The sequence below is a fragment of the Biomphalaria glabrata genome, chromosome 2, assembly GCF_947242115.1.
Source record: "Biomphalaria glabrata chromosome 2, xgBioGlab47.1, whole genome shotgun sequence".
Taxonomy (NCBI): domain Eukaryota; kingdom Metazoa; phylum Mollusca; class Gastropoda; family Planorbidae; genus Biomphalaria; species Biomphalaria glabrata.
In genome coordinates this window covers 55,887,183-55,908,142 of record NC_074712.1, presented here as the reverse complement: position 1 = coordinate 55,908,142, position 20,960 = coordinate 55,887,183, and the positions used below count along the sequence as shown (strand labels likewise).

Genomic DNA, 20,960 nt, shown 5'->3' with positions numbered 1-20,960 from the left:
AAAAAAATTACTACATAGTTTCTATTTATGTCCTATATCTAATACAAAAAAGTGGAATGTAAGGAGTATGTATGTATGTCCCGCATAGAAATCAAAACCGTTTGACCAATCTTGATCAAACTTGGCAAAAAATCTTAGATCCTTAGATCATGATGGAGACTGTAGTGTATGTTTAAATGTCCCTCCCACAACCGAATGACCCTAATAATTAAAAAACAACATTTATCTCTATTAAAGAATGAAAATATTTTTCACGCCATTATGTAATATTCTAAAGAAGGAAAGCTCAACTCACCTTTTACCCATATACTCCTTGAAGGTCATCATTAAATATGGGGGAAGCTTAAAGTCAAAGCCAAAGGAATTGATGTTCAGAATGTAATTATCAGCCTGTATGTGTTTCTCATTGATGGTGTAGACAAAAGGCAAGTCAAGGAGAACCTGGTTAGCATCAACACATTGGGGCACGTAAAGCTTCTGGGAGTGGTTGTACCATGAGCTGTTGCCCACACACACTGGATTTCTGGTCAAAACAAGATTTCATATAGGAGTTGACAATTAACTCAGTAATTAGATTCAAACAAAATATAAGTAACTCAAAATAATCAAGATGATATATTAAACAAAAGATTTAATACCGATTGAAAGTAAACTGAAAATGATTAAATAAATTAATAAGAGCAGTTAAGGTATACCTCTGCTGTCCTTTCATACAAGCAGTTCCAAAACCTATATTACTGTTGACCATGGTCTCAAAATATTTTCTGGACATTTCATTGCCAGCTGAGTCTCTGCAATGTCAGATGGCAAACAATGACTACATATAGTAAAATGAATGAAATTAATACTTACATTTTATTTACTAAAAAAAATGTCTTTTTTAACTAAAAATGCCATTTAATCATCATTTGAGTGTATAGCTATAACCTACTTAAAGAACGAATACGATTTTGGTCCATAAGTTGAAGGATCCAATACTAATGTAGGTGGATTCTGATCAGCATATCTCACAGAGGCCATGCCAATAGCCACTAAGAAAAATAAAAGTGGTAGAAGAATTGCTGATAGAATTATCCGCCAGTTTCGTCTGTAATGATGGAAACGCTTGAGTAACAGGGCAATGACTTGAGCCAGTAGTAATGATAATCCTTGTTTCCTGACATGTGCAAAATATGAAGTAAGGGAATTGTCTGAAATAAAGTGTAAAGAGGTCAAGTTAAACCTCTACTACATTATACAATCTTATTAAGGATTACAATTATTACAAAAAATCTATTATTTTATTATTTTTATCCTGCTCTGGCTGAATTAAAAAAACAGAGGTGGAAGGGTAGTTTGAGTGCTGGGACAAGTCCCAAAAAGCCAGTGGAGTCTGGGAGCGCATGAGGCGCCCTGACAGCACTTCTCAGTGGTGGAGGCTGTCCAGGCCTGAGCAAGCTATTATAGCACAGTGCAGGCAGGCCACTGTCCTGATGGCTCATATTTCTCATGGCTATTGCCAAATTTTGATTCATGGTGCCCCCACTGTGGGGAAGAAAAGAAAACCATGTCTCATATTCTGTTTGACAGCCCCAGACTTGCTGATCTCCGCCTAGACAGGTCTGGGAAACCAAAAATTCTCGACCTGTATAGTGATGTGTATGCACTACGCAAGACAACAGGGTTTCTGTCCAGGGCTTTTGCATGAGAGGATTTAAGCCTCTCAAGCCCTTACTCAAATGGAGTTTGATGATGATGATGATTATTTTATCCCATGTGTTAAAATTATAAATAATCATTTATTCTCACACTGGTAGATGTGGCAAAGAAAAGAAAAAAGTTGAGGTAAAGTTGAACCAGGAGGAGCCTATATAAAAATATTTAGAAACAATTTTTTCTGATATATTTTTAGTTGGTGTCAAATTTAAATGTTAGTACTGAACTGCATAATAATCTCTAGATTATTTTTCATCTTATAAAAAATAAGTAGACAAGTAGATCTAGCCACAACCTACCAGAACCTGTTTCTGAATGTTCATGTTCTTCAGTACTTGACGAGGCAGCACTAGCACCAGAGTCTACATATAGTCTAGATTGATCTATACTGTCCTCCACAGTATCATCAACAGATTTAGTCAGCTTGAGAAACACCTAGACATGTGAAATAAAACATCAAATATTGACCATGTATAACTATGTAAGATGATTGCTTTAGTCTGAAACATAAAGGAAAGACCATGCATGACTACATAAAGTGAGTGCTATAATCTAGTTACTTTGCTCTAGACATTTTAACTATTAAGTTAAAGGAAATCAATGAGAAACAGTGATAGCATGAAGGTTGTCAAAGTTGCCTAGAATATTGTTTCAAACAAAGTCCACATTGAAAATTGAAGAATATTTTGTTGAAACTGACATGACTGAAAAAAATTAATTCATTAAAAATAAAAACATATACATTTCAAATAGGGATTTCAAAAGGAAACAGATTAAGCATTGGATTGTTATGATATAGCTTAAGGCTTTGTGATAACTGATAACTAAGAATATCACTTGGAGCAGTAGGCATATATTCAAATCCTACTTAGAAACGATTTAAGATTTGTGAATATGCATGTGAGCTCTGCAATCTACAATTAAAGTTTCATCAGGAACAACATTTCTATATTTGTTTGTACAGTTTCTGCTAGAGCAAAAAGTCACTGCTAGCTGTAACTAAATCATCTTATTTATTTTAAAAAATGTTTTGGAATGTCCTTCAGAATTGAAGATTGTTACATCCTACACCTAAACCTCCCACTGTGGCAGTTGACCTCTGGGTGACAGAGTGCATATTTTTACTTTTTAGGCACTACTAATCAGAAAATCTTTTTTTTTTTTTTTGGGGGGGGGGGGGATCCAGATGGTCTGGTGGTTTATTCACTTGGAGCTGCTTTGCCGCAAGGTGGAGATGTCAAATTGGAGGGTCAATGGTTCATGCCCTGGTCAGTACTGTCCCTTATTTTGCTATATTTAATTCACCATTTTCATTCATTAAAAAATGTGTTCCCTAGTCCTGCCTTTATATCTGGAATATGTAAGTATCATTCATTGGTTCAGCACTTAGTTTCATGTTTGTATTGACTTTGAAAATAGACTTTGCATTTTTTATTTGCTTTTCATTGAAAGTAATTAAAGTAACTTATCAAAAGCAAATACTTATTGGGTATAGTGTAAAACAATCATCTCGTCATATTTCGGTCCATTTATTTTGATTGTTGCTTATTGTATAGCAATATTTCACTCAATGCATTAGATAAAAGGACATTAAGAAAATCATTATTATCTCTGATGAAGACAAGTTTAAATTTGTAAGGTAAGTTAGCTTTGCTTTTAATGTCCTCTCCTTCAGAAGAACACACTCAGGTTCCAGCCTGCAGAGGCGGCATTTGGGGCAACCGCTCCAGGCTCCCTTACATGAGGGGGAGCCCATAATTGGGAGATTCTGTTGTCACTATATGCCTATCATGCAAATATGCTGGGCCTCTGCCTTTAAAGACTGCAATACGCTGTGCAGAAATTTCTTCTTAATTTGAAGAGGGATTCTAAAAATATATTTTTATCTGGTTAAAGGCCATTTAATTTAGATGAGAATAAGAACAACTCTAACTTAACCAAGTGACCAATTAAGTGATCATAGGTACCTGCATAAAGCATTAAGTACATAAGTATAAGTACAAAAAAAAAAGGTATTACGTCCAGCATTAGAGAGGGGCAAGCCCAGAAGCATTGTGGTATGGCATATATAGCCTATACTTGAGAATCCTGTCTGCCCCACATATGACACTCACCCAGGAGCCTGCGTAAATCTAAAACCTCCTCTGCAGCCTGTTTAAGAGTATACTAGAATTTTACTTAAGTTAGCCCATGTCCCTTGGAGAAGAGAAGAGCTCCTTTAATAAAGAATGATGTCATGAAAGGTTCACCTCAATAAAGTCATGTATTGATTTTCAACAGCCCAGCAAGAATTTTTAATGTTAAAGAAACTCAATAGTTGTAGCCAGTAAAGGCTCAAAACATAAAAACAACATCAACATAGCAAGACCAAGACTCATATTAACTTAGGAGAAACACAAGTTTGTAACAATCATAATTTAGATTTAGGTTTAAATGATATGAAAGCTTGAGTACCTCTTCTAATGAAGTATCAGACAACCCATAAGTGTTGATTTTTAAATGGTCCAACGATTGGTCAAGTTGCCTGAAGAATTGGTCAAAAGGTACAGTTAGTTCCTTTGGGTCTTTGGGAAGGTGAAATGTAAGATCTGTACCAACATGTTCCACCAGTGCTGCTTTGGGGCATAAAGACTGAACAAAACTTGTTATAGTGGAGTTCATAATTCTTGAGTCTGAAAAAAAGTAAATTCCATTAAAAATGTTAATATGTGGCATGAATATCTATTACAAGCTTTAAGATACATGAATTATTATCAATTAAAAGATTAAAAAAACAATTGAAAATGGAAAAAAAAGACAATTTAACTAAACTACTCTAGTCTTGAATTTAAATAACTTACTCATATTATTTGAGTCTTTATTGTCATTAACATGTGTCTGGTATTAATAATAATAGAAAAAAAAATGGATCAAGACAATCATTAAAGATACAAATATTTTATAAAGTGAAATAAAAAAAATGATTATAAAAAAAAATGTGTTGAAAAGAAAGTAAATTATTTTCAACATTAATTTTTTGTACCTTTATAATTAATTTTTACTTTTCTAAAATTATAGTCATAATAAATACAATTTCAATGACTTTTAATAACGATAATCCATTTGATATAGTTTTACTTCAACTATTCATTAGTAAAAGTAATTTTATGAAACAAATAAACAAATACAATGTCTATACTAATTAATTTTCACTTCAGCACTGCAAAAGTATGAAAAAGCCAAAAGTACTTACCGGGCTGTTATGCTCTTGTTTGATGAGAGTTAAACGATAACTTCCCCCTACAGACCATTTGATGAAAGAAGGTGAACCATAACATATAAGATTTCCTTGATGTAACACAGCTATTCTATCACTCAGAAAATCTGCTTCATCAAGATGATGTGTTGTCAACAAAATTGTGCGACCTTTTAAAAAAAAACTTGGTTAACACTGAATGTATAGACTGCTTGGCTACCTAACAGCTAGGCATTATTTGGTTAACACTGAATGTATAGACTACTTGGCTACATAACAGCTTGGTACTGAATGAAGACTACTTTATATATGTAACCAGACCATAATAGCTCTTCTGCACTACTGAGGACTTTGCAATTTTGATAAATATCTATCATACGATCCAATTAAATATATTAAATATATAAAAGCATTATATACCTGATCTGTTTTTTGTGATTAAATTCCATATTTGTTTCCTAGCATAAGGATCTACACCACTTGTTGGTTCATCCAAAATAATGGTTTTTGAGCCCCCAACAAAGGCCAGAGCTACACAGAGACGACGCTTCATGCCAAAAGATAAATCTTTGACTGGAACATTTCTAGCATGCCAGAGGTCTACATCTTTCAGCAATCTTTTGTAAGAAAAAAAAAATTCCTTGATATTAGAAATTGAAGCACATCAATATATTGTTAGAAAAATTTGATTGCAAACGTCTTAAAAATGTAATTACTTAATTATTTTCATCCCAATTAGTAGCATTTAGATTTGATCTCACCTTGAGATTTCAGTGTCAGCTTGTTGTCTGCTCTTGCCACTTTTAATAATAAAATAGAACTTCATATGATCTGTTACTGTCATGCTAAACAAAAAAAAGAAATTGTGAGAATCAGTTGTAAAGTTATTTAATGAAACAATTAAGCAAACTAAAATATGTTTTTCTTCATCAAAGAAAAGAATGTCAAAGAAAAGACAACAAATAAATACATGAGATGAACAGAGTAAAACTCACTAATTAAACAAAGCATTGTGCTGAGGGCATATTCCCAAAAAATTATACATAGCTCCTGGTTCAAGGCCATAGATGCCAACTTTACCAGAAGATGGTGGCAATAAACCACAGATTATTTTTCTGAAAAAAATAAACAAAGCTAACTTCAATTACAATGTTTGTAAATAATTTATAGACTAATTAGTTCACCATAATTATAGTTAAAGCTCTAGTGTGGTGTATTCTTTAAATCAAGAGTTAGTAGGTAGTAAATAATGAGCTCAAAATAAATATAGCCAAAAGTGTTCAGAACTCTCTAACTCAATTGTTAATAGTTACATTAACTCTCTAACTGAAATGTTAATAGTTGCATAAACTCTCTAACTCAAATGTTAATAGTTGCATACATTGTTGTTGTTTTAGCTGCTCCATTGGGTCCAAGCAATGTTGTGATTTGATCCTTGTAAAAGCTGACTGACAAGTTTTCCAATGCAACTCTTTTTCTGCTGTACATTTTCCTGATATTTTCAAGGGCTATTCCAACAGTTGCATGACTAGGTGGAGGCTCAAACAGTGGTCCTAGATAACACCAACGCCACAAGATGTTTTAAGACATCATATATTATGTTAAACAAAAATCTAACAAAGAAAATATATTTAAGACCAAAGTAATAATATGACAGTTACATTTTTAATGTATTCATCAATAACTAAGATAATTTATTAGTGAAGACAATACCTGTAGTAACTGGATGTAAATTCAACATATTGTTATTGGGTTTGTTATACATAAACCAGCTTTTCCAATAGGAAAGTTGAAATGGAAAATACCAAGACCTTCCAACACCATATTTTCCTGGCATGTCAAAAACAATAGGAAAGAAATGTTAATCTCATCTTTATTTTACATGTTTTGGATGTTTCTTCTTATTTAAAGATAATTACATCCTTGCCCAAAGCTCCCATAAGATGACTAAGTGTGCAAGCCATGCAAGAAAGGGGCTAGTCATAACTCAGTGTGCAATGCAGGAAAAGAGGGCTGACCAAGTTTAGTAAATCACATTGTGTATGTGTGGGACTTGCTTAATTATTAAACTGAAAAGTCTTGAAGACCTAGGTAAGATATTGAATAAGAAACAAACATAATTTAGAAATATTTTGGAAAAGATCAAACGTTAAGATAGAAGTTTAAAAAGCTTGAAGAAAAATAAACAATCCAGAAAATTCTTTGTGGGGGGACCATATAAAGGGCCTCAGTGTTAAGTATTCTGTGATGGATAATTATTGATCATTTGTATTTTTACTATGATTTATTCATTGTAATAATAATTATTATTCTAATAGCACAAGTGATTTATATTTTACTTTTTGTTCATCTCTGGATCACTTGTTTTATTAAACTGAGTCTGAAAGTAGTAACCTCAAAGAAAATATATTCTACACTGTGTTTCTTCTTCTTTCTTTCAAATAGAACTACTTCCAAAGTCGAGTATGTCAAGTTATTTGGGGAGACTCTCTAAAGCAAGTCATGACATGGTGTTGGGAAGAGTTCAGAGCTGGAACCACTGATTTAGACCTCACGACTAGGCAGTCATACATTTCCAATAACTATAATTGTAAACCAATAATATACATCTAATCTAGTTTAGATGGTTTACCTGGCTTTACATTTCTGACATAAAATCCAACCAGAAAATAGATTCCGCTGTCAATCAACATCATAAAGAAAGACCAGTTGATACTCATATTTTCTTCCAATGCCTGGTCAATATTAGACCACTGAGCACCTTCACCAGTACCCTCAATGTAGCCAAGCCTTAGAAATGCAAAACAGAAGGCAGTTGTGGACACTAGACTCTGTTGTAAAAAAAAAAATTAACATGAATATGTGGCCCCAACAATCCTTTTTGATTTAGCAAGTATGCAAAACACACAAAGATAAACTGTTGCATAGTCTTTCTTTAGTTATTATACACATTATACCATATTTTAATGCAAAAGTAATAAATATTTAAAATGTACATGACTTTATATTCCATTAGTAAATGTAAATGTCTACTTTAGTGCATTACTCTTTTTTTTTTTTTTGTTATTATTATCAAGATAAAACCCTATTTAGTTGAGATATATTAATATGATGTTAAGCAGCTGTGATATAACAAATATTTTAGGTCATATTAAAAAATAAATGGAAAATTTAAAGTGTGTACAAACAATTTTGTGTAGATCTGGGCCTGAAATAATTTATAGCCTATGTCACAAACCCTGGGTCCTGAAATAATTCATAGCCTATGTCACAAACCCTGGGTCCTGAAATAATGTATAGCCTATGTCACAAATCCTGGGTTGTGAAATAATGTATAGCCTATGTCACAAACCCTGGGTCCTGAAATAAACTATAGCCTATGTCACTAACCCTGTTTGTGAATAAATTGAGGCTGACAAAGAGTAGCGTGAGGGGTTTGAGATCCTGGTCAACACCTTATATAGGGGGTACAAGAGGTGTGTAAATTATTTTTGATTCAGAGAAAGAGCGTCAGACTGTGTATAGCTTATATTTGAGAGAGAGATTTTAGTTTTGTGCTGTATAACTACCTTAATATATTTCATGTACATATGTTAAGTTGTTGTACATTATTATTATTAACTATTTAACTAAACGTTTCTTCTTCTTGAAGAGTGTGTTTGTGCTGTGTGGTCAAAGTAGTTCAACCGATATATCTCCCTGTTGGCAAGTGACTGGACTAAGCTTTGGAATAACTTGCCAGTGATCTGACCCAGAGATAATGAGCAGGTAAAAACACCCTAAGCAACACATATAGATGAAATTTGTGGCATCCTAAGTAAATAAACTGTGAAAGGCTGGTCTCAGAAAGAAAAAAATGTACACAAATTAATAAATTGATCTCATCTGAGTCCTTTACATTAAGAAGGGAGGGGGGTCAAGTTACCATTTTTTCTCAAATGATTTTTATCTGCTTCCACAGTGAAAAGCTGCATATGGGTTCGTGTTGTTTGAATGTCAATAAAACAAAATTATTTTAAAAAATTGTTTAAAAATATATATGCATACAATTTATATACTTAGTTTTAAAGACTAAAGTGCATGAATCTAGAAGACCAAAACTAATCACCTACTAACACTTTGAACATTTTTTTATTTTTTCAAATATCCAAATAGTCCAAAGAAAAGTGCAGAGTGACTATGAAGACCCAATGGTGACCTTAATATTTGTTACATCTAAGACATTGTCTCAAAGAAATCTCTAAGTTCTCTTTTACCAGAAGAAAAAGCTTTTGGTTTTTCAGTTTGTTTGCATCTTAATTTACCCAACATAATGGCATGGAGGGTACAATATAAATAATCTTAAAAAAAACAAGGTTACAAAGACAGTTTGTGTAGAAACACAAACTTGAAATCGGCCCCCGAAGTGGTCCACCTAGGCAGGTAAAAAGGCAGGTTTCAATGTTTTCAAAAAGAATATCAGAATGAAATTCTATCAAAGGCAAATGACAGAGAAGAATGGAGAAAGAAGGTTGACAGATCTTGTGAGGTGCCCCAACGGTCCAGCAGTCCAAGGGATAGGTGATAGTGAAGGAGAAGTAAGATTTGAACCTGGCCTAACTGATGTCTTATAATGATTATCTAATTGATCTTAATTGTTTTGTAAAGGGTCAATCTCTTATTCAAAGCCTGTAGAAAAAAAAAAGAATTCCATAGAAACTGTGATTTCCCATTGTATGTTCCATAGTCTGTTGTAATAAACTACTTGCTAATTGTTGTTTTAAATTATGTTCCACTTATATGCATACTAAATTGATTTTTTCTCTTTGTAAAAAAAAGTAAACAATTTTTTGTAAATGTAGTTGTTAGTATGACAGAACTTACTAAACTTGGCAATACAATTATAAAACAAAATATTAAAAAAAAAATTAATGTAAAACTTTTTTTTTTGTTTCCATAAATAAGTTAAAAATTTTGGCAAATAATCATCTCCCTTACTAAGTAGCCTCCCAGGTTTGTTACTATTATTAGTGAATAATTGTAAAAATGGTGTATTTTTATGAAAAAACTGCTTGCATAGTTGATTTGAAAAATTAAATTTTTCGCTTTCAGAATAGAAAAAAGTAGCCATTGCATCAGAACTTTGAATGGTCTAAAATATTATGGTGTCAGATCAGATTTTCACTACCTTTTCTAGTTTATGAGATCTAAACGGGATGGACGGACAGACAGACCACACAAAACTAATAGCGTCTATTCCTCTTTTGGGGGCCGTTAAAAAGGATATGAAGAGAAACTGTTTGTTTTATTATTTTAAAAACAAAAGGGTTTGGTTTCAGAAAAACAAAAGTAGTCGCTATACATATGTGGAGCATACAACAGATGAGGGGGAAATAAGATTTTCAAGAGCACCTTTAGTTTATTAGATCTAAATGTGACATCTATATGTTCAAGTCATTTATATTTACTTAATATTAGTGGGTGATCTTTTATATTAGAGTTTTGTGGACTAATAATAAAAATCACTAGAGATGGTAAAAGATGACATAATAGTAGTAATTATCTTATATAATACAGACGTTACTTCAAAAAAGATTATTACGTCCTACGTACATGCTTCTAGTCATGCATGTTAACCAATGACTTAATTCTGCTAAGTCATTGGTTTTCCTGGCTGGCTCAGGCAACCCATTCCATGCTCTAATACCACTAAGTAAGTAAAAGTAGCATATGTACACATTTATCCTAGTATGTGGAACGAAGATAGTGCCTTTAGCTTTGTGTCTGAGTATTTTATTAGATTTTGTTTTTGTATTTGGGTTCAGTGTTTTATTTATAATTGCTATTTTACTTTTGAGTCCTTCATCCTGATGGCTTTCTAAATTTAGTGATTTTACTAAAGGTGTTCAAATGTGAATATTTGTTTGTTATGAATCTCACTGCTCTATTGTGTGTCTGTTCCAGTTTTTCTTAATGTTTTCTTGAGTTGAGGGATCCCAAACAAAGCATGCATTTTCTATTATTGGCCTAACCAAGGTTAGATAATATTTTAATTTTATGTTCTTATAACATAACTCAGCTAAGTATTAGACCTAAATTCTGAAATCAATAACTGTTTTTCTGCTATTTAGTCTTGGATAAAAACTACTAACAGGTTTGTTAAGGACACATGTATTTAATAAAAACTAATCAATATACCACCAAGATTCTGTGCTCAAATTTCATCACCAGTTCCATTCCAATAACTAAAGTGTAGGGCAGAAAGGTCAACAGAAATGTTATAAGCACAAACAGGATGGCCATGCTGCTATGTGTAAAGAATGCTGACACCATGTATCTGAAAGGTTATTCAAAACAGGATGAATTAACAATATATATATATTTTTATGGGATGGGGTGGTGAATAATAAGTCTTGGTAATTTCAGTAGTTAAATCTGATGACCTAGTATACAATTGTATATCTGGGATCCTTAGTTAGGTCAAGAGAGAACAGAATTTTTCTTGAAAAAAAATAATTTTATTCTTCTTGTAGAAATCATGAAAATATTGAACACATACTATATATCAAGCAATTATACACTTAATAATTCAAATTCAATAATAAGTTTACAAAAGAAGACTTAATATAAAGCTTGCAATTTTTGGACTGAATGTTTGTAAAATGTTTGACATGTTTCGGATGTGCCTTCAGAGTTGAAGATAGTTTACTTTCTAGTCCAAACCTCCCGCAGGTCGACGAGGGATGGGAGCGGGCAGGGTTTGAACCCGAGACCATCGATAAATCTGAACGACAGTCAAGCGCACAAACTGCACGACCAGGCAGCCATCCATGGATTGATTTAGAGTCCCAAAGTAAACATGTCTTCTCTAAATATTTATACTTCTAGTAGCAGAAATGGAAAAAAATGTTTTCATTTGTAATTATCTCCCTTAAATATTTACTCTTCTATGAAGAAACTTGAAACTATTAAAAGCCAATGCATAAAAAAACATTCCAAGTTTACACTTTCCTTTTGACCTTGATGTGTGCACCACATGACAATAAATATATATATATATGTATAAGATATTCGTGAGATATAGCAATGCAGACATTAGTTTAGAATACAAAAATTAAAGATATATATGGTCTCCTTCAGTCGCAAAGCAGTGAATGCCTGGGCTTTAGATGTGGTCGGAACAATGTTGCCCACACATCAGTTTCCTCTCTCCATGCAGGCTCTGTTTTCACTAACAGGAGAAGGGGCAAAGGCGAGTAACTGGCATCTAAACCAGTTAACTTCAGGCAGGAGGGGTTCGTTAGCCATGGCTGGATACCCACCCAGGAGAAGGATGAATTCAAACCTCTGCTGCCTTACAGCTATACCCAATCATGAGAAAGGCTTTGGGAGTCAACCCTGAGGAAAAGTCAGAAGCCAGTGACTCTTAGGCAGTTTGCAGCACCCAGTGCTACACCCTGGCAGAGCCTGCAATACCACTGACTGCAAACTGTATCGGCACTTGCCTTTCCTAAAATACTCTTACAATGTAAGCATTTAGCAATGAATAATAAATAGCAATGCCACTTACACTAATAACACAGAACTGAAGCAGAAAACCAGGACCAACAAGAACAGTATAAACAAATCAGCATGGAAGAACACATTTGTATACTTGAGTATGACAGCTATTAGAAGAGAGTTAATGCTCATAATGACCATTGAGCTAATAAACCAAGCAATGGTGTTGAGTCCTTTCATCATCCCCATCACATGTAGAGTCTGTTAGAGCATAATGATTCACATGGGTTTAACATATAGACATAGTGCATTGGCTTGCCTAAACATTTTTATATATAATTCTCTTCATAGAGTTTGGACACGCAAGGAGTAAAGGAAAGATCACCCTTTTATTTCTACAAGACGGACTAGAGTTACCCTATGAAAAAAAAAAGAGGGGGGGGGGGAGAACAAGCAGTATTCACCCGTCACAAAATAGCAGGGCCAGACTTAACAGTTGTGACCATGAAGTCATGGAAAGAACATTCTTTTTTATTTCTACTCCACATAGTTTTAGTGGCGAAAAAAAGAGGGGGGGGGGAGGAAAACAAGTAATCTACTCCGTATTCACCAGTCACTAAAAAGCAGGGCCGGACTCAACCGTTGTGGGGCCCTATGCAGAACGGGGCCAAGTTTGGGTAGGGATACGGATAATAAGTAAAATTTAAGAGTTTGTATTAGAAAATAAATTTGTCTTTGCATTTTATTCATTCTTTACTACGTACAGAACTACTTTACGAGTCTTGCGTGTAGTGAAGTCATACAGTATATCATAAAAATTTTATTTCGTACATAGGTCACGCTCAATAGCAAAAATACCAAATGTTTAAATCTATTTATGAGAATTGTTGACCTCAAGTAATTCTTCATTAGTTTGAGGCGCGAGAAGCTACATTCACCAGATTTCACAATTACGTGATAATGACGTTTTTTTTTATCGCGCATAGGTTTGGCGTTTTCTATATTGAATGACACCCCAAAATGACAATTTTTATCTATATATTTCAGAAGATTTGTATGTTTTGAAAAGATTTTAATAATTTCCGGAGATTTCCATGACTTTTTATAAAAAAAAACAAAAAAGGAGAAAAAAATAATAAATTTATAATAATAAATTTATATATCTGGGTATTTAAGTTTTTATAACTTGATGTACCTGTGATATTTTTCATCTTATCTAATAATATTCTGAATGTTCTCCAGGCTCTAACATTTTGACTATCTTTTTTTTACATTGCTAACTACATTGTTTTAACATTGTTAACTAACTGTTACCATAACAAAAGTTACAAAAATAAATCCTATAACAAGAAATAAACAGGTATAGAGGAAAATGAGAAGTGCCCCTCAAAAATTAATCCGTGAAACAATGAAATTGATGATTACCTCCTCCTGGCCATCCTCTTTATCATAAACCAAGATGTTAGTCGCTATGGCAAGTAATGCCACAAAGACAACCACCAACATTATAGGTGCAAAATAAGATCCTATTATATGGATTAAGCTGTAATAAAGAGAAAAAACAGAAATCGCTAAAGAAATCATTGAAATATAGTTCTTATGAAAATATTGAAAAAGATCTGCCTTCTTAGGTCACCAAACTTAAGTGTTTTTGGATGTCCCACATTCTAATGTCAGAAAGTGTAAAAAAAAAAAAAAAAAAATGAATATGCCTTTGATACACTACCATGTATGCTACCAAACAGTCATATCAAACATGGAAAAAAAAAATGATGTAAATATTTTTCAAAAGTGTTAAGCAATGTTTGCTAATATATGAAGATCACATTAAAAATGTAGTGACTGTGATACATACCTGTCTAAATGATGACAAGGAAAAGGTATTTGTTTAATATACGTGCCAGGGGTTGTCAAGCGTTCATCTTTGAACAAATCTACAATAGCTGTGTCCAGCATATCTTGAAGGTAGATAAATCCTCGTAGATAGCGAAGATCTTCCAAAAAATTTGATTCAGAATTCATATACTCTATTCTGAAAACGTTGGTGAATAGTTACAAAATCTGTAACTCCAACTAAACTTTATGGGATAATCAACAATAAGGAAAAGATTTAAAGCTTAGACTTTCATGCTTGCCTGATGGCTTGTGAAATTTGTCTTTTAAATATATAACTTAACAGATTTAAATTATATTTTAATTGGTTCAGATGTGTTATTAACTATTCTACAAATTTAAAGTAAAGCTGGGTTATAGTTTTAGGAAGAACAAAAAAAAAGTTATATTGAATTTCTTGTCATTTATATTGGAAGTTATTTAAATATTTCATTATTTAAAAGTATAACATGATCAATTATTGAAAATGATTTGACAGACCAAAAAAGGACAAAGTTTAAAAATAATATAACAAAATAATGAAATCAATTAACAGTAGCCAAAATGCTGACTAGACAGCATAGTTTGAGATGAATACGCTTTGCAGCATTTAAAGATCATTGTGAAAATATTCAGATTAATTAAAGTAAAAAAAATGTATTCAATTTTTAATAGTATAGTTGATCATTTATTTGTGTATACCATTACACAACTTACGGTAACTTAAGATGTCTGGTATTCATAACATTATCAATATCCATTCTGATTTTATAGCCAACATGTTTGGGAACTGATTCTTTGTGAACATCTCTGCGACGTTTATTAGAAGAACTTGTATTATCATCACTCACATTAAAGAACACAATACCTGAGTATTAAAAAAAAATTTTTAAATTCAATTCATATACAATTTTATTAAAATCTAATTAACAATAATAAATGGAGAAATACAAAATTGTTAAGGAACTACCAGCGGAATAAACAATAACAGTAACCTAATTACAATTTGACCAGGTAAATGAAAAAGTTTTGGCACAGCTGTTTTGGTATTGGCCATTTTGGAATGAGACATTCTGATAATAATCAAAAATACAACTTTTTATGGTATTTTTTTTTTCACTATACTTTAATATGGTATTTATAGTAGTACATTCTCATCCCCTCCAGAAAAACTTTTTTTTTCTAAAAGCTTTTAACTTTTTCATGACTGCATATTGGGAACTATGATAGGTCAGATTTAATTCCTTAGACCAAGATATTGACATACTTTGCCCCATCCTCCCCACCCCCAAATAATAGGCAAAGAGTGTGAAAGGCTTAGGGTGACATTCATCAGTGCATTTTTTGTTTTAATATTTAGATAGAGATACCAGAAATTAAATAAACAATTATTGTGTGAACAAACAAAATTTGCATGGATTTTTTTTTATCATTTTGCTTTTAGATAATATTAAAACCCACACATTAGTGACATAACAGCATGTCCCATGCCAAAATGAGCATTGTGCCGAAAATGTCTAGTTTAGGGTAAATGATGTGAATTAGATGATGAACTTCTATTGTGTCTGATTTCACAAGTGATTTATTAACCTGAACATTTTGTATATAATTTCAGTATTATTGCAAATCATGTATTAGTGACCTTTTTGTTTTGGAGAAAATTTTTAAACAAACTTCTAAAGGAGCTTTGATTCTAATCTTTAAGAAAAAAATATATTCTTATCAAATTACAATATCTTAATTGTACTTAAGAACAAAATCTACTGCTAGCTGTAAACCTGCAAAGAACATATTAGTCCTAGACAACTTATAAGCTGTGTTTTCTAGGTCATTCTCATTTAGGACTGGCTGAAACCTATTGGTCTGAACACAAGAGGAATAGTTCAAGATGATCTTGGCGGTGGACTGCAAGATACTGAAGTAGCTATCTTTGAAAGTTGTCTGATTTCCTAGATATTTAGACATCAGAGCATTCCATTGGACACCTGTTGTGGCTTGGATTATTTGTTGGAACAAATCTAAACTTACAAGATCCTGAAATATAAATATACTTGTAATAATACCCACTGAATAAAGAAAAGGAAAGAACTACCCATTTTTCAACTTAAACAATAACTACAGTCATTTCGAGGGATATAACAGTCAACATTTGAAAAGGTATAGATGTGTTGTTTTACAATAGAATAGCATACACACTCTTATAAGAGAAATAATGCAAAACATAATAGAAAACCTTAAATACTTTTTAATATCTTTCCTTATATATACCATAAACTTTATGTACTCCTAATTGAAAGAAGATTACAAGCCATTAGGCATGAAATTCTATAAGTTATGGCATGATGGAAAACAGAGCATGAATCTCAGACCACTGGGTGAAGCAGAAACCGGAGATGGACAAGTAAAAAAATTGAGTCTACAAATGAAACTGAGCAACACTAATGAATTACTGGTAGCCCAAACTAACAAGGGTTAAAATATTGTATAATTCTATGTTTGCTTAGATTAGATTTTGAGCCAGTGTGGTCATGTGGTTGTACTTTGGTCATCGCAATGGTCCCAAGATCAAACCCTGTCTGCTGTCATCCCTTGTCATCCTGCAGGAGATTTGGTTTTGGAAGTAAATCTTCATTTCTGAATGAGCTTCCAAATCAAAACACAAAACAAAACAAAAACGAAACAATTCTAATATCTTCTACAGTTTTAGTATTCCTAGTCCTTGTCCCTTTTAGTTTCCATTTCTATTATGATCTATCTAGATAACACCTGTGCATATAACTTATGCTATTGATTACAACTCTGATTGACTTACTTTCGCATCAGAAGCTAATTTCATCAAAGAATTTAGATTTGATGTTTTATTTGCCCAAACTGAAGCTATTTCTTTTACCCGTTCTAGAACAGCAAATGTATGGTTGGCCTAAAGAAAAAAAAAATTGTAAGGTTCAACATGTATTTGCATTGTGAGCAAGGTAGCTCAGCAAAACACATGCATGTTTTTAAAAGTGTTCATAATGTCTTTTAGATAAGCTTGTGTTAGTGTACTAATTAAATAGAAAAAACAATTTCAATAATTATTTAACAAAAACAGGCAGTGAGTGACTCTGGCAGTAGACTAATGATATAGTTGACTATAAAAAAAAAGCCATGATATGAATGAAGTTATACACCAGGATTTCATATATTAAAAAAGATAATCTTGAGTGATCTCTATCTTAATTAATAGCATATATCAAAATGTTATTTTGCTTATTCCAAAGTTTCTTGTTTTTGTCTTGGTGAAGACACTATTTTTTCTTTTCATCCGCTACATGAGCTGAAGGCTAACTACAAATGGTTTGTGAAAAGTTAAGAAGATTGTTTAATTAAATCATTGGCCACACTAAAGATAGAAATGGTAGAGAACAGGAGAAGTTGGTGAATGTGTTTAAGGGGTTAAGATTATTTCTTGTTACCTACTGACAATTTTTCAAAACATGTAAGCTTATTAAAAAACATAATCCAATTTTAACTTTTAAAATAATCTTACTCTTGCTAGTATGGTTCTAGTGATTTCATTATCTGGTGTGTAGAGAATCCTGCCAATCAAAAGAGGTTTTACAAATGACCAAATTATAGTTCCTAATTCACTGTTCTTGATTAAGCGATAGAAATCCACACAGAACTCCCCTGAGAAAACATCAAGTGAACTGAAGTTTAGTTACTTATGAACAATTTAAAAATTCAACAATATTATGCAAACAATTCAATAGGAATCAAAGATGTAATTACCAGGGAGTTCATTTTCAATATCCTGACTGGTTTCTTGTTGAAACTTTGATAACAAACTTTCTTGACTAGAAAATGAGACACCTGGAGTTGGGGGGAAAGCAAAGATATCATCGGATGTTCTCCCGCACAGACTTCGTGTCAGTTGCTCTTTGTTTAATTGACCTGTGAGTATAAACATAAACATATTGACTACTCCATTAAATATAACCATACAAACAAGAGATATTTTTTGTGAGGTAAACAACACTTGATGGTGCAATGGCCTGAAAATAGTCACCTGACTTTTGCCCAGAATTGGATCAATAATCTCTGCACATATTAATACAGCACATAAATAGTATACCCTTTATGAAACTTCCCTTGCCATTACATGGAACATTAAGATTATTTTATTTTTGTTGTTATCTATGTTCATGAACAAAATCTTGAAGATTTTTTTTTATGGCTTCAGGTAAAAATATTTGAATATTTTACTAGTTGAACATTATTAACTAGTACAACAGATCTCCTGAATATGAAAAACTAATTATACCTACACAAGCAACATTTTAACAGTTGATATCAATTTGTGTCAGAATTGTGGCTCCTTAAATAATAAATAAACTACTGGACAATTAAAGTGATATAAAAGAAGATAAAGATTACAATATAATTTAATATAACAAGTTAACTTCTAACCACTTGAAGCTGCATCAGCAAGATTTTTAATTATTTCATTTTCTGATTGGCTTTTTGTAAGTGTGTCATAAGCATTGATCAGATTTGTCATTCCACTTCCTATAAGTTTGACTTGTTCCAACAAATGGTCACTAGTCAGGTTATTGGCCTCCAGTACTGACTGGCTAATTTTGCTGAAATACTGTCAAAATAAAAGTTAATAATGAAGAAATATTATGTTTCTGAAAATACTATTTTTTCATTGACAAAACTATGGTGGAAATAACAACAATAGAAAAACCTATTTATATGAAACTTTTGTTTTCAAAGTATGTATGTTTTTTTAAGCATTGAATAAAGAATTCAGTCTCTCAAAAAGCAATTTACAAAAGAAAATTTCTAAATTTTATTTTCATTTTACAATATAATTCTGCTATTGAAAGGCTAAGCAATATCTTTTATACCTATTAATATTAAATACAACTAGGTGTCATAATTTTATTTTTTTAATGTTTTAAATAGGTTGTACTATAACAATGACAAATATTGTTTTGTATCTTAAGAGCAGCTATTCTTTTTTTACTACTGGGTTTTTCAAAAGTTTTTGCTTCAAGATTTTTACTAATCTAAGTATGAAATGTCATAATTGCTCAACATTTTTTATTTCAATTGGATGGCTGCCTGGCAAAGCAGTAAACAGGTGCTGGACTGTTGTTCAGTCCTTTCAATGGTCCAAAGTTCATACCCTGCCCACTGCCATTCTGCAGGAGGTTTAGACTAGAAATTAGATTATCTTTAACTCTGAAGAGAACATTTGAAACATTTAAAATATTTTGCAAACATTTTTCAAAACATTAATTCATTCCATATGCAATCAGAAATTTTAAAATATTAGAGTGAGAAGTTTTTATATTCAATTATTGTGTTTATTTTGTGGGCTTGACCAAAACATCCAAACAATTCACTATTTATTTTTACAAGCTTAACTTTTTCCCATCTTTAAATGTAGGCCTATGTGGCATACTGTGTCAAAGATATTTTTCATTCTTTAGATTTAACATGCTATTTAGCAATGTAAAAAATAAAAGCAGCTATTAAACCCCTAAGATCTAGTTTCAGATAGTGCAGGGAGTAATATATTCATCTGAATCGTGAATTTCTTTTTTTTTTTAAATTAATCTAACTATTGGTTGGTTTTGATTGATAACTATTCATTGTTTCAATTCTTAGTCACAGCTGATATTGATAGCATTTATTGTGTCTGATATTGCTCTTAGATAAGGCATTGTATTTTCTTGCTAAATAATAAGAATCACACTTATTTAGTCTACAATCATTATACCTAGATCAAGATACCATTCAAAATTGGTTTACTATAGCAATGTTAAATAGTATAGAAAATGCAAGTTACACTTGTTTTGTTACATAAAGGCTAAAAAATATAATAATAAACATAGACTAACAGTCTTTACTAAAGCTTGTACATCTAATTGAATGGTCAGCAAGTTGAAGAGTTCTGCCAGTTTTGTAGAATTCAAGGCACAGACTTCAGATGCAAACCTTTGAATGGAGGATTGTGTGGCATTTATAAAGAGCAGTCTTTTCATGACATCACTACATAAGTGTTGACTGCTGTTGATATTTCCCAGCAACTGTAGAACACAAGAACAACAATTGTGCATATTTTGTTTACTATTCTACTAATGCTGAGATAATTATTTGATACTAAAAGTTTGTTTGTAAAGTTACTTACTGAACTGGAGGAGAAAATAGCCTGTAATAATGTTTGTGTAGTTTCCCCACTCAATCCAAAATTAGTCATAAAATAGTTTGTCATATTGTCTGCTGTTTTAATTAGGTTTTTGACTTCAACTGTAGAAAAATAGTTTTCATTTTTTATGTGATGTTTGCTACAGTCTGGAGGCGCGGTGGCTGAGCGGTAAAGCGCTTGGCTTCTATACTGGGGGTCCCGGGTTTGAATCCTGGTGAAGACTGGGATTTTTATTTCGGGATCCTTGGGCGCCTCTGAGTCCACCCAGCTCTAATGGGAACCTGACAATAGTTGGGGAAAAGTAAAGGCAGTTGGTCGTTGTGCTGGCCACATGACACCCTCGTTAACCGTAGGCCAAAGACACAGGTTATCTTTACATCATCTGCCCTATAGACCACAAGGTCTCAAAGGAGAACTTTACTACTACTTTACTTGCTGCAGTCTAGTAATGTAGAACAATGTAGTAGAAAGTTACTGTCA

At 32.4% G+C, this 20,960-nt stretch overlaps 1 protein-coding gene across 1 annotated transcript in view; it reads right to left on the bottom strand.

Moving 5' to 3' along the window:
* The window catches only part of LOC106056184 (glucosylceramide transporter ABCA12-like), a 63,383-nt gene that overhangs the window by 20,648 nt on the left and 21,775 nt on the right, over positions 1–20,960 (bottom strand). Inside the window, exons 19-43 of the mRNA XM_056021506.1 lie at positions 20,463–20,581; positions 20,173–20,361; positions 18,731–18,911; positions 18,053–18,214; positions 17,811–17,950; positions 17,094–17,201; positions 16,060–16,315; positions 14,999–15,149; positions 14,265–14,441; positions 13,835–13,952; positions 12,480–12,670; positions 11,108–11,246; positions 7,563–7,761; positions 6,644–6,760; positions 6,312–6,483; positions 5,926–6,045; positions 5,692–5,775; positions 5,351–5,547; positions 4,928–5,100; positions 4,536–4,572; positions 4,150–4,367; positions 1,995–2,130; positions 932–1,190; positions 696–791; positions 296–523 (exon numbers count right to left, since the gene is read on the bottom strand). Of these exons, the coding sequence (XP_055877481.1) occupies positions 296–523; positions 696–791; positions 932–1,190; positions 1,995–2,130; positions 4,150–4,367; positions 4,536–4,572; positions 4,928–5,100; positions 5,351–5,547; positions 5,692–5,775; positions 5,926–6,045; positions 6,312–6,483; positions 6,644–6,760; positions 7,563–7,761; positions 11,108–11,246; positions 12,480–12,670; positions 13,835–13,952; positions 14,265–14,441; positions 14,999–15,149; positions 16,060–16,315; positions 17,094–17,201; positions 17,811–17,950; positions 18,053–18,214; positions 18,731–18,911; positions 20,173–20,361; positions 20,463–20,581 (3,967 nt within the window). The remainder of the gene's footprint in view (positions 1–295; positions 524–695; positions 792–931; positions 1,191–1,994; positions 2,131–4,149; positions 4,368–4,535; positions 4,573–4,927; positions 5,101–5,350; positions 5,548–5,691; positions 5,776–5,925; positions 6,046–6,311; positions 6,484–6,643; positions 6,761–7,562; positions 7,762–11,107; positions 11,247–12,479; positions 12,671–13,834; positions 13,953–14,264; positions 14,442–14,998; positions 15,150–16,059; positions 16,316–17,093; positions 17,202–17,810; positions 17,951–18,052; positions 18,215–18,730; positions 18,912–20,172; positions 20,362–20,462; positions 20,582–20,960) is intronic.